The sequence below is a fragment of the Dermochelys coriacea genome, chromosome 15, assembly GCF_009764565.3.
Source record: "Dermochelys coriacea isolate rDerCor1 chromosome 15, rDerCor1.pri.v4, whole genome shotgun sequence".
Taxonomy (NCBI): domain Eukaryota; kingdom Metazoa; phylum Chordata; order Testudines; family Dermochelyidae; genus Dermochelys; species Dermochelys coriacea.
The window spans coordinates 2,904,320-2,917,948 of record NC_050082.1 but is presented as its reverse complement, the minus strand read 5'-3'; the positions used below and the strand labels follow the sequence as shown (position 1 = coordinate 2,917,948).

The following is a 13,629-nucleotide window of genomic DNA, read 5'->3' as shown; positions in this document are numbered from 1 at the left end:
AGGAGACAGCAGATGCCTGTGCAGCGAGACCTTAGTTCAAGCAGCACAGCTGAGATCAGGCATGGCCTCAGGGCTCCTGCTAGAGATAAATGGTGACAGTAATTCAATGATCGTGACAACATAAAGGCACTGGTAATGGCCATCAAACTAGAATAGACCTTCCTTTCCTCAGATTATGTTATTCCAGCTATACAGGATCTGATTTACTGACATGAATCCCATGGCAATGTTTTTCCTCCACAGCAGCCACTGCGAGGCAGTTAGTGTGCACATTTGAACGCTCTCAGAGAGGAAAGCCCAAGCCCAGATCCTGCCGGATTATGGTTCTAACAAGCGAATCGCACATGCCTATCAATTAGCTGGTTTTCAGAATCAGCCGCCCCACTTACAGACACACATGACACCAGTTAGATCTTTTAATAGCTGATTCCAACACTCTGCTCCCACTCCATCTGGCTGCTGTGAGTTGGGGTTACTGTCTTCTTATCATTCACCCTCCCTGCCAGGGTGAATGCCACTGAATAGTATGGAGTTCTGGCAAAAAAGACACTCCTTCTGACAGAGAAGAAGTTATTTCAAGAGACAGGTTGATAATGATCAAGCTTCTATTGGACTAATTGTATCGAACATACTTAAAATCCCCCCCCCCATGATTTCAATTGGTTACAGGACTCTTCTTCACTTCAGTCCTAAACTGCTGTATAGTGTTGCTGTGTGCTGTTAAAGGCTGCTACATACTACCCCAGAAGTAGCTGCATTTCAAAAGGTGATGTGATTCCTTTATTTATAGTTTTTAAATCAGTTTGCAAAGACTGTTAAGTGCACTGGGATCCTTTGGGCACAAGACAATCCACAATTGTTCCATCACACAGCATCTCTGAGCATTCTGCTATAAGAGCTAATTATAGCATCCGAAGAGTTCCTCTCACCTGAAGACTGCTGCCTATGGATGGTCTTCCCCCGTCCCAATGTGAATCCCCTCATTGTCTGATAACTGTCTGTTTGTGCAGAGTTTGGAAGCCCACGGCAGTGACCCATGTTGTGCTCTTGGCCCCTGTGTTGTCCTGCATGACACGGCCCACAAAATCTCACACTGGGCCCCGCTGACCACACGTCTCTGATTTCTATGGAAACTGTGACTCTTGTGACCAGGGTGACACACCTCAGTGGCATTGTGTTTTCTCCAATAGCAAACGCCACTGGTGGATACGCCAGCTCCTAAAGCTGGGCTCTAATTCCCTGCTTATCCCTCCTCCCCGTTCAGAACGGACATTCGTTTGGTTCCCTCCCTCTAGCAGAACAGTTTTGGTCTCCCCCAGTGCAAACATGGAAGAGCTCCCCTGAGTTCAGTGGGATCTCTCCTCCTGGACTCCAAGGGCAGAAGATGGTCTGTGTCCCTACCCCATTTACTCATGGGGACAGCTCATTTCATTGTGAGCTTCACCGGTGTGAAACAAGAAAAGCTCCCAACAGGAAGAACAAAAGGAAACAGCAGAAGCTGAGCTCCAGGGCTTCTCTCCAGGAGCAATCAGCTCAGCCTCCTTCTCAACAAGAGCTCCTAACATAAGCAATTGGCTTCCCCACTGCTGGCCCTCTCCTGGACAGGCCCAAGCTCCCTATGCGCAGGGGTGAAACCTGACTAGTGCCTGATACAATAACAATACTGTACTTTCGAGTTATCTCCACTCCCTTTGCTGATGCAGTCTCCTGGAAAAAGCTGAGCTCCCTCCACACCCAGTGCAGCCAATGGGAATTGAGGGCACTCAGAGACGTGCAGGAGGAAGGCAGAGGTGGCCACACAATGAACTGGCTCTCAGTAACTCTGGAAGAGGAATGATTACTGGGCCTAGACCAAATACTCTCTCTCTCCCCTGACTTGGGCCCTTCCTCATAGAGCCCCTGGGCCCTAGTGAGCTTTAGTTAGTGCTTCTGACGCTAGCTGCTGTTTGGCTGATTCCTCTGGCATTGGAGAGTCTGCTCTTCCTGTGCAACCCTCCCACAGCCAAGCTGGCTGGTAGCCGGTCTCCCATGACCATACCAGCAGCTGGTCCTTTAGCTCCCACCAACAGCATTGGATTTTATTTCGTACCTAGTATCCCCTGGGGGTTCAGAGGCTCTGGGTGAGGAGGGCATGGGCTTGCTGGTATAGGCTCGCTGGGGGAGGGCACAAGAAGAAGCTACCTTCACTGGGAGCATTTGGGTGGACGTGCTCATGTTGATGTGAGCATGCCAGAGATGCATCCCGGGACCAGTGACTGGAGCCACTTTTACCAGGAGCCTGGGCTCCTTTATTTCTCTCCTCCATCTCCCTGTTTTGTTACTCGAGTGAGCTTGGAAGCAGGAACCAAGGGGCTAGATGTGAACATCCTTCCCCAGATAATGGCATGAGGACGAGAAGGAATGCAGGAGCTTCAAGGCCAGTAGGAGGGAAGGTGTAAGAGGAGCCAGAGGAGCTTCCCGTGTGAGCTTGTTCTCTCCTGCACAGTGCTAGGGAGAGTGGAGCTCAGCAAGGAAACCAGGGCCAAGGTGCTGTGTCGGCCAGTCCAGTTTGAGAAAAGCTGTTGGGCTCGGAGCCTGTTCCAGGGGATGCGAGTCTCCCTTTAGAGATGGGTCGGCATCACAACACCCTGCTCATCCATAGCTCAGTTCTGCTGCTAAGTTCTGTGGTTCTTCCCTCTCCTGTGATCGGTTGAGGTAGGGAGAACACACGAGGACAGAAGAACATATTTTAGTGGTGTTTTAAGATAGACTATTACTGGGCAAACCTGCCTGGAGTCTCTTCACCTAAAGAGTCTGCTCCTTGGGCACTCTCAAACCTTGCTACTGGCCTACTGAAAATCACCCCAGTCTGCAAGCACCTGGCACCTGCTGCTCCTGGAGATGGGTGGCTTAAAGAACCCTTAAAGAATTAAACTCCTTACTGACTGGTCAGACATAGGGCTCAAGCCTGTTCTCCTCCCTCCTGAGTGGTACCATTGCATTCAATGTGGTACCTGAGCCACTGGGGCAAGCCAAATTCAACCCATATATTTGCACTCAAACATTTGCTCAGACTGTTGCCTGACAAAAAAAGAACCGCAGACATTAGCCAGACAGCTAGCTTAGCTGCCCCTGAACTTCACAGTAGCACAATCCATCCCCATTAAGGATCTATTTCCAGCTCTACCTGCAGAGTTTTAAACTCTTCCTGACTCCTAAGCCGGTTTCCTCTGACTTGCGAGTCTCTCTTCCCTTCTGTCTGCTTGCAAAATTATTCGAAGGGCTCCTCCTTTGCTCACTAGAATAGTGTCTGCAGCACAGCATGGTTCTTTTCATCGCAGCTCCTCTAATTAGCCTTTAATTGCTTTCTCCTTATTTTTACGCACCTCCCACTCCTCCTCCAGAGCAGATTGACCCTTGCTTTTCTGTGCCTCCTGCTTATTGCTCTTCATAGCCCCACTCACTGACATCAGCCTGTGCCTTGTTTAGGGTCAGCTGGGCTCAAAGGCAGTTGCACTCTCTCACCAACACAGCTATGTAATATTTAACAATTATTGGTGGAGAGGAGAGGAACGACGACCCACCAGTTAGATCAATAGCCTAGAACTTTGAAGACCTGGGCCCAAGTCCTTTCTCTGCCACAGATTTTGTGTGTGGTCTTGGGCAAGTCACTTAGTCTTTCTGTCTCTCAAAAAAACCCCATGAGGATAGTAATACTTCGGTACTGCACAGGGGGTTGTGAGGATAGCTATATTACAGACTGTGAGTGCCAATACCATGGCAGTGGGGGTCATGTAAGTACTTAAGGCAGATAGCTATCTCCATCGCTGTATCATATTCTAGACAAAATCCCTTTGGCTGGCCCCTGCCCCTGGCAAGGGACTTCCCTTCTGGGGCATTCGACCCCCTTCGTGAGCAAGAGGAAGGGAATTCTGGGTGGAGATGGTGGGAAGCCATCCAGGCCACAAGACTTCCAGACTCTGAGTTCACCATTCCCACCTCTCCAAAAAATAATTAGCTGGCATGTGCTGCTGCCATCTTTCTGCTGTCAAGCCTTCCTCTCCCATCCCACCCAGCACTAACTCGGCGACAAAGAGAGCCGAATTCTGCTCTCCTTTACCCCAGCGTAAACCCAAAGGAATGCCATCGAAAACAGAGGAGTCACTCCCAGTTTACCCAAGAGGAAGGCAGAGCTGCATGGGGCCCAGCACGTCTGGAACACGCTCAGTTCACCCCACCTCTCTGAGGAGCATACAGCAAGCTTACAGAAAGAGGGTGGCAGTACTATTTTATTATCTATGTATCTATTTTATTTCTGCTTCTTGGTCATTCCTCTCCATGGCTCTAGGAACATTCACACAATCAGACCAGATCCAGCCAGATAAAACTCACAAATACATGATGTACAATGTGATGTAGCCCATGCTGGCCATACCCCTGCCTAAAGCACAAAACCCAGACCTCCCACAAGAACACCCTTCTGCCAACCCACACGCTCAAGCAAGAGAGGTCTGCAACATGCTTTACCAATAAACAATGGACCAAAGCAGGGAGCAAGTTTCAGAGTTCAGAACCCCTCCCATATAAACCAGCGCCTCCACAGACAACAAGGGGAGCAGTAAAGAGGGGAAAGGAATCTCTCAGCTAATCTGGGCTCAGATTATTTAGGATTTTGCAAGCCAAAATTAACCCCTTAAACTCTACCTGGAAGCCAACTGGCAGCCAATGCTGATTCCGGAGCGCTCATATAATGTGCTCATGGTATCAACTCCTGCTTAGCAAAGGCAGCCGCCACATTCTGCCCACGCTTCAGCTCCCAGATGGTCCAAGCTGTAGCCTCACGTAGAGCATGTGGTAGCAAATTAATCTCTTCACCAGACACACAAGGGAAAAAGCACTCAGCCACAGATGCTGCTGGAGCACCTAGGAGCTGCCCTGGATCTAACGACAACCCTAAACTGTGAATGAGGGAAACAAATGGGAGGGGTATTCCCTCAGTCGAGGCCGCTAATAAATCTCAGCCAACTGTTCATTGCATCTTCCAATCTGCTAACATCAGTTCAGTCATTACTGGACTGAGGCTCAGCCAGCTATCTCCTAACTCATTCCCTGGGACAGCCATTGCACAGCAGAGGAGCGCGAGAGGACTGCGTGTCCTCAGCATACTAAAACCAGCATAGCCGACCCCTATGCTTTAAACCTCCCGCATGGCTTCAGGTGCACGCTGATAGGGGGGCTGACAGCCCGAGACCCTGCAGAACCCCACAGGCAACAACAACTGCCCATAACTTATGTCTGGAACCTCTCCCAGACAAAGGGATGGAGCCGCACCAGGGTGGCTCCATTTATGCCTCTCAGGGATCACAGGCACATCAAAAATACCTCGCCATCGGTGGTATCAATGGCCACACACTACCTCGCCGTCGGTGGTATCAATGGCCACACTCTACCTCGCCATCGGTGGTATCAATGGCCACGCTCTACCTCGCCATCGGTGGTATCAATGGCCACGCTCTACCTCGCCATCGGTGGTATCAATGGCCACGCTCTACCTCGACGTGGATGGTATCAATGGCCACACACTACCTCGCTGTCGGTGGTATTAATGGCCACACACTACCTCGCTGTCGGTGGTATTAATGGCCACACACTACCTCGCTGTCGGTGGTATCAATGGCCAAACTCTACCTTGCAGTCGGCAGTATCAATGGCCACTCTCTACCTTGCAGTCAGTGGTATCAATGGCCATACACTACCTCGCAGTCAGTGGTATCAATGGCCATACACTACCTCGCAGTCAGTGGTATCAGAGGCAGCTGACAGACCTAAAAGAATCAGCATTGTCACATGGGCACTTTAACTTCATCTGTTGCTAGGAGATGTTTTGGTTCCATACTTTTCTTTGGTAATAATTTATACTTGTACAGGGCCAGATTCTCACACCCTGATGCTGTTCAGGGCCCTATGGCACACAGTGTGAGGGAAAGTAGTAGACTCTGGCTCACAGTACTTTTCATCTGCAGATCTCATGGAAGGGTCAGTGTCATTAACCCCATGTTGACAATGGGGAAACTGAGGCACAAAGTGGCAATGTGATCTGCCCAAGATCATACAGTGAGTCAATATCAGAGCAGGACATAAAATCCAGGTCTCCTGATTCCAAGCCTGTGTCCCCTCAACTGGAGCACACTGTCCTGCTGCTAGGCTGGGCAGGATAACACCATAAATGATTATTCACTGTCAAGATACATCTTAAGGTGCAAGAGCACCACCAACATGTAAGATGTGGTTGAAGACAGCACCCAGCAAAGCTGAACGGGTGCAGTGCCCCTGCTGGGAAGAAGGGGAAGGACACTGAAAAGCTTCTTTTCCCAGCCTTTTCCTGGGGAGGCAGGTTGAATGGGGTAGGGAGGAGGGATTAGCCTTTGATTCTGGTGGCTGGTGAACACTTTAATTTTTGACACTGAACCAGGTGGAATTCTCTGTTGCTTTGACTGCCTAGGAGAGGTGCAGTCTACACATTGCCATGAATCGTTTATTCAGTACCAGGATCAGGATCTCCACCAGGCTGAATTCATTCATTATCAATTATTCCCTTTTTTACCGTTAATGTTTTGCTTCCTTTACGGAATTTCTGCTCATTCCTCCCTGCAGGAAAAAATAACCACACCCCTCCCCACCACAGAGAACGTTTCACCACAAAAGCAGCCGATCAGAATTCCCCAATATGCAGGACAACCACAAAATAAAAGAGTCCTGCACTGTCCCGCAGGGTGCGGTGAGGTGTGTGAATACTGATTGGCTGGTTAGGAGAAGCCAGAGCTGTGCATTTGGGCACCTCGGATCCAGGTCACTGTCCTGGCATTTAAAGGCTAAGGGCTAGATCCCCAGCTGGTGTATGCTACGTCAGCTCCTCTGAAGTCAGTGTGGATTTATGCCATCTGAGGATCTCAATCTGCAGTTGGAATGAACCCATGGATACATCAGCTCCCGACCTGCTGTGCTACCAGGTGGCAAACTACCTGCTCCCCACAGAATGGCTAAGGAGCCAGTTCTAACTCCAGCCGGTGGCTGACCACTGGGACATTTGGAGAAGCCTCTCCCATAAATGGTTTGTGCAAACTTAGCTTATCTAGCCACTGTCACAGCCGTTCCGAATGGGTCCATGAACACATTACACCACAGACCATTAAGCAGCCCGGCTTCTCATCTCTCTGCTGTGCCTTGTCAAGTTTGAACCTTCTTTGGCTTGTTAACTGCTGTGCAGCCGGAATAAATGGCAGCCGAGCCTTTACTAAACTCCAAGCTGCTCCCCAAGCGCCCATCCCAATGCTAATCTGACATGAAAGCCTTTGCCATTCTCTCCTCCAGTGTGAAAAGCATGGAGGGGAAACAGGGCAGGGAGGGGGGGAAAGACAATTCATGTGCTGGGGGAGGACGGGAACGAAGAAAAAGGGAAGGAGAACAGCAGACCCTGGGAGTGAATGCCTCCTTGTCCTCTTCTCAACAGAACAGTGGAGCACACGCACACTCGTGCACAGTTTACCTGGCACACAGCTGTTCACTGCATGCAGGGACCAGTGAGGAGTTACACATGCTACAGGCAAGCCAAGCCCCTGCTCACACCCCTGCTACTGCCAGGATTTCCAAGAGAACTCAAGCACAACAAAGCACTTACATTGATCATAGCATTGGAGGTGATCCGGAAGAGGGTGGCTCGCTCATTGACGGCTTTGATCTTTTCCCCGCTCTCGGCAGGCAGCTTCAGGTTCTCCAGCTCACTCAGGGACCTCTGGAGAGCCGCCCCATGCTTGGCAATAAGGTCATTGCACGTGCTTAGATCCTCCAGCTTACTGGCAAGGCTTCTCAGAGTGCTGTGCAGCTCACTCTTGTCAGACTGCGAGGTTGGTTCCTCATCACCAGAGTCATCTGGAAAGGGGGTGTGGGGGGTGGAGAGAAAAAAGGGTTTCCATGGTTACCACCGGACTGTACTAAACCATGAAGTCAGGCTGTGCAGCCCAAGTGAGTCAAGGGCTCCTTGCTTGTGCTGAGTGCCGGCTGAGTGCCGTTGGGCTGGGGGTGAGAGAGCAAGTGCCTGCATGCTGCTCTTGGGGACAGCTTTTCAGAATAGCCCCTAGCTCTTCCCTCTGCTCTACACATGGAGCTCCTATTCCCCCCTCCTGCTTCCTAGCTGCTTTCAATCCTCCTGTAGCCAAGCTCTTCCTGTGTGTCGGAAGCAGGGGTCAGTGCAGAGCACGTCTCTGCCTGTGAAAAAAACAGCCAGCCAGCGTCCCCAGGCAGCACTGCATTTTCTGGGTGCTCTGTCCTAACATTCCCAGCTCCCACCTGAGACTGCCACGCTGGGGGAATGAGCATCGCCAGGCCACTGGGAGTAATGAGGCCGGGGGGGGCCCTAGCGAACACCTAAGCACTGGGGTGAGTTTAGGCCAGGAGTGCCCAGTCTCCTGCATCCAAAAAAGAACAATGTTGTAATGATCAGATCCAAAGCCCAGAGATGTCAGCAGGAAAACTCCCAGTGACTTCACTAAGTTATAGAGCCACCCCCAAAAGAGGCTAACTGCCATGCAGGGGTCAGGAGAGCTAGATGTGCAAGTGCCAGCCACTACTGTACTAAGGAGGGCATTCACACAGGGCCAAGTCCCACAACAGCAAGTGTGGGGAGTTCCCCCCACCCCAGAACCTCTGCCTGGGAGTTCCCATCATAACAGCCTGGACTGTGATTAGTCAAACCACGTGGGTCATTAGCACAAATGTGCAGTTTGGATCGGAATTTGTGCCTCCATCTGTGTGACACTGGGACCGACGGAACCACTGAGGGTATGTCTACACAGCATTTTGAAGCGAGCTTCCCAGGGGGTCCACAGACAGGGGCTAGCAGGCTTGTGCTAGCACTCTAAAAATAGCCATTTAGACAGCGCTTTGAATTCACGGCTTGGGCTGCAGCTCAGGCTCTGAAGCCTTGGGAGACAGCTGGGCTTCCGAGCCTGAGCTCCAGCCTCAACTTCAAGCACTGACCATATTTTTAGAGCATGAGTCTGAGCCCACCAGCCCACATCTATCAACTTGGGCTGGGCAGCTTGCTCCAAAATGTTGTGTAGACACACCCTCAGGGAGCGCTGAAACACCTGTCTTTCATAAGGAAAATTATTCTGTTATGGATGGTTTCAAGTTTCATCCACATGGAAAGGTCCTAGACACTCAGTATAGAATAACAGCCTTTCTATAGCACTTTGAAACCAGCCTATGTAATCCTGCAGACGGGGGAGTATAGGATGTTTTCAAAGTTCTACAGAAAGGAGAGCACTCTTCACTAAATACGACAGGGATCAGAGTGATTTCCATATAAAGCCCTAATGAATTTAATAAGGATGAGCTATTCTCTAAGGGTTAAGTTTCAAAAACATACATAATAACATAGGAATGGCCATAGTGGGTTAGACCAATGGTCCATCTAGCCCAGTGTCCTGTCTTCTGACAGTGACTGGTGCCAGATGCTTCAGAGGGAATGAACAGAACAGGGCAATGTATTGAGTGATCCATCCGCTGTCATCCAGTCCCAGCTTCTGGCAGTCAGAGGTCTGGGGACACCCAGAGCCAGGGGTTACATCCCTGACCATTTTGGCTAATAGCTAGTGATGAACCTAACCTCCATGAACTTATCCAATTCTTTTTTGAACCCAGTTATACTTTTGGCCTTCACAACATCGCCTGGCAACCACTTCCACGGGTTGTCTGAGTGTTGTGTAAAGAAGTACTCCTTATTTTGATTCAAACCTAATGCCTATTAAGAACTCCTGGTTCTTGTGTTCTGTGAAGGGAAAAATAACACATCCTTCTTCACGTTCTCCAGACCAGCCATGATTGTATAGCCCTCTCTCATACCCTCCCTTAGTCGCCTCTCTTCTAAAATGAACAGTCCCAGCCTTATTAATCTCTCCTCATATGGAAGCTGCTCCATACCCCTAACTATTTTTGTTGCCCTTCTCTGTACCTTTTCCAATTCCAATAAATATTTTTTAAGATGGACAACAAAAACTGCATGCACTATTCAGGATGTGGACATACTATGAATTTATATAGTGGCAATATGATATTTTCTTTCTTCTCTATCCATTTCCTAATTATTCCTAACATTAGCTTTTTTTACTGCTGCTGCACATTGAACAGATGTTTTCAGAGAACTATCCACAATGATGCCAAGATCTCTTTCTTGAGTGGTAACAGCTAGTTTAGACCCCATCATTTTGTATGTATAGTTGGGACTACATTTTCAATGTCCATTACTTTGCATTTATCAACATTGAATTTCATCTGCCATTTTGTTGCCCAGTCACCCACTTCTGTGAGATCCATCTGTAACTCTTCGCAGCCAGTTTTGGACTTAACCAACATGAGTAATTTTGTATCATCTGCAAACTTTGCCACCTCACTGTCTACCCTTTTTGCCAAATCATTTATGAATATGTTGAACAGTATTAATCTCAGTATGGATCCTTGGGGGACTCCACTATTTACCTCTCTCCACTGTGAAAACTGACCATTTATTCCTACCCTTTGTTTCCTACCTTTTAACCAGTTACTGATCCATGAGAGGACCTTGCCTCTTATCCCATGACAGTTTACTTTGCTTAAGAGCCTTTGGTGGGGGACCTTGTCAAAAGTTCTCTGAAAATCCAAGGAGACTATGTTCCACTAGATCACCCTCGTCCACGTTTGTTGACACCCACAAAGAATTCTAATACATTGGTGAGGCATGATCTCCCTTAACAGAAGCTGTGTTGACTCTTCCCCAACATACTGTGTTCATCAAAGTGTCTGATAATTCTGTTCTCTACCATAGTTTTAATCAATCTGTCTGATACTGAAGTTAGACTTACCAGCCTGTAATTGCCCGGATCACCCTGGAACCATTTTTTTTTTTAAAAAAGTCAGCATTACATTAGCCCTCTGGTACACACGCTGATTTAAATGATAGGTTACATACCATAGTTAGTAGTTCTGCAATTTCATATTTGAGTTCCTTCAGAACTCTTGGGTTGATCCTATCTGGTCCTAGTGACTTATTACTGTTTAATTTATCAATTTGTTCCAGAACCTCCTCTACCGACATCTCAATCTGGGACAGTTTTGTCACTTAAAAAGAATAGTTCAGGAGTGGGACTCTCCCTTACAACCTCTGCAGTGAAGACCAATGCAAAGAATTCATTTAGCTTCTTTGCAACGGACTTGTCATCCTTGAAAAGGAGTACTTGTGGCACCTTAGAGACTAACAAATTTATTTGAGCATAAGCTTTCGTGGGCTACAACTCATTTCATCAGATGCATAGAATGGAACATATAGTAAGAAGATATATATACAGACAGAGAACATAAAAAGGTGGAAGTTGCCACACCAACTCTAAAAGGCTATTTAATTAAGATGAGCTATTATCAGCAGGAGAAAAAAAACTTTTGTAGTGATAATCAAGATGGCCCATTTCAGACAGTTGACAAGAAGGTGTGAGGATACTTAACATGGGGAAATAGATTCAATTTTTTCTGTGTCTCATGCTAGTTGCTCTTCAAATTCTTTTTTGGCTGCTTAATTATAGTTTTACACTTGAGTCCAATCCACATTTTTAATCTGTTTTTTATAACCAACTCATGCCTTCAGTGTCCTGGCCTCGGTCAGAGCCACACAGGTAGCACAGTGCTGGCAACTTCCATGAATGTTACCATGTAAGGAAATATCCATTTAATATTTACAACAACAAAACCGGCACTGCAGAAGGGGAGTATGTTCAATATCACTGACATTCAACGGAAATGGTGATTATTTTTGTAACATAAAAACACTGTGTGTTGTTAAACAAGCAATGAATAATGAGTGTAATGTGATGAGTTTCTTTAAAATGCACCATTCTCCCTCCCCTAGAGGCAGGTGGAGTCGAGCACAAGTTGGGGATCAAGAGGCTCTAAGCAGGGATCAGAGACATCAGCAAAAAATCCACCAGGAAGTCAAACTGAGAAAGGGAAAACAGTCCTGACACTACAGAGGTTCCAGGGGTGGTTTTAGAGCATTTGCAGCTCAGCTATGCACCCTCCCCATACACACATCCTGGGTCTCATTAAAGATTGTCGTGCTGCACTGACTCGGCTCCACACTGTCACCATCCTGGCCCACAGTTCATGCCCCCTGGATCTGCCTTGCAGGCTGAGCTTGGAGGGCAGGCCCATAGCCCTGAGCTGCAGGCATTACCGTGTCACTTCCCAACATCCTGCTCCACCAGCAGGGGCAACACCAAGTCCGTGGGGCATTGCTCTGCTACACCCGGGAAGGCCCCCACTGCACAGCAAGAGAACATGATGTTGCTGGGCACCGATTTACCAACGCCACCAAACACGGACACCTGCCACACAACTATGGCTTTGTGCCGGGTCTGAGCAGTTGTCAGCTGTGTGCCCAACGATGTCCCCAGAAGTATGTGCATCCTGTCCCCCATCATCTCTTGGGTGCAACTGCAGTCTGTCCCCTACTACCCCAGCCCCCTGGTTCACGTCCCCCCACTCGGGTGCAGCTGCACTCCGTCCTCATCCCCCTCCCCCTGGTGCATGCACACTCCATTTCCCCTGCATGTTGGCTGCAGGTGTGCCTCCCGTTCCCCTCAGCCCCATGAGTAGATGTGGTCTGTCCCTGTCCGCCCACGAGCAGGGACACTCCGCCCATCCCCCGTCACGTGCCCACAAGCAGGGACACTCCGCCCATCCCCCGTCACACCCCCAGGAGCAGGGACTCTCCGCCCATCCCCCGTCACACCCCCAGGAGCAGGGACTCTCCGCCCATCCCCCGTCACACCCCCAGGAACAGGGACTCTCCGCCCATCCCCCGTCACACCCCCAGGAACAGGGACTCTCCGCCCATCCCCCGTCACACCCCCAGGAACAGGGACTCTCCGCCCATCCCCCGTCACACCCCCAGGAGCAGGGACACTCCGCCCATCCCCCGTCACGTGCCCACAAGCAGGGACACTCTGCCCATCCCCCATCACACCCCCAGGAGCAGGGACTCTCCGCCCATCCCCCGTCACACCCCCAGGAGCAGGGACACTCCGTCCATCCCCCGTCACACCCCCAGGAGCAGGGACTCTCCGCCCATCCCCCGTCACACCCCCAGGAGCAGGGACTCTCCGCCCATCCCCCGTCACACCCCCAGGAGCAGGGACTCTCCATCCGTCTCCAGTCACACCCCCAGGAGCAGGGATGCTCCATCCGTCCCCCATCACACCCCCAGGAGCAGGGATGCTCCATCCGTCCCCCATCACACCCCCAGGAGCAGGGACTCTCTGTCCATCTCCAGTCACACCCCCAGGAGCAGGGACTCTCCATCCGTCCCCAGTCACACCCCCAGGAGCAGGGACTCTCTGTCCATCTCCAGTCACACCCCCAGGAGCAGGGACTCTCCATCCGTCCCCAGTCACACCCCCAGGAGCAGGGACTCTGTCCCATTGATTTTCAAGCAATTCTATTTTTTTTAAGAAGCATAACGTTACAAAAGACAGCCCTCCAAAGAGTGACAGCGATCCCGTTCTACTCAGCATGAGCCCAAGTGGCCAAGCCCTGGGAAGGGCTGAGCGGTGGCTGTAATTCCAG

General features: G+C 49.8%; 1 protein-coding gene across 8 annotated transcripts in view; it reads right to left on the bottom strand.

Annotated features, from left to right (window-relative positions):
- The window catches only part of OSBP2 (oxysterol binding protein 2), a 345,452-nt gene that overhangs the window by 121,262 nt on the left and 210,561 nt on the right, over positions 1-13,629 (bottom strand). For 7 of the 8 annotated variants that reach the window (XM_043497816.1, XM_043497820.1, XM_038373548.2 and 4 more), the window contains one exon: positions 7,658-7,908. In XM_043497816.1, coding sequence (XP_043353751.1) covers positions 7,658-7,908 — 251 coding nt within the window. Of the gene's footprint in view, positions 1-7,657; positions 7,909-13,629 lie in introns of those variants that run through there. The other variant, XM_043497821.1, reaches the window with a different exon arrangement.